The following is a 210-nucleotide window of genomic DNA, read 5'->3' as shown; positions in this document are numbered from 1 at the left end:
CTCTACCATCGATGCCAGCGAAGACTTCAGCTCTGGTTAGGTACGAAATAATGCCGTCATTGCTGGTCTCCAGAGTGAAGAGCTTGGGCGCCGCCGTTGAGTTTCCGAACATCCCTTGGGGCCCGAGATAACGCGTGTTGCTGGTGGTGGTTGTGGTCACCGACACCAGCGCTGTCTGCCCGATATCCCCTGGGAAAAAAGTGGGGTTTT

General features: G+C 55.7%; 1 protein-coding gene across 1 annotated transcript in view; it reads right to left on the bottom strand.

Annotated features, from left to right (window-relative positions):
- The window catches only part of LOC119588229, a gene marked incomplete in the record, with an annotated part of 29,961 nt that overhangs the window by 8,963 nt on the left and 20,788 nt on the right, over positions 1 to 210 (bottom strand). The window contains 1 exon segment of the mRNA XM_037936929.1: positions 7 to 189. Within this exon segment, the coding sequence (XP_037792857.1) occupies positions 7 to 189 (183 nt within the window).

Source organism: Penaeus monodon, chromosome 23 (genome assembly GCF_015228065.2).
Source record: "Penaeus monodon isolate SGIC_2016 chromosome 23, NSTDA_Pmon_1, whole genome shotgun sequence".
NCBI classification, from domain to species: Eukaryota; Metazoa; Arthropoda; class Malacostraca; order Decapoda; family Penaeidae; genus Penaeus; species Penaeus monodon.
The sequence above is the reverse complement of the archived record's forward strand: the minus strand, read 5'-3'. Positions and strand labels throughout refer to the sequence as shown.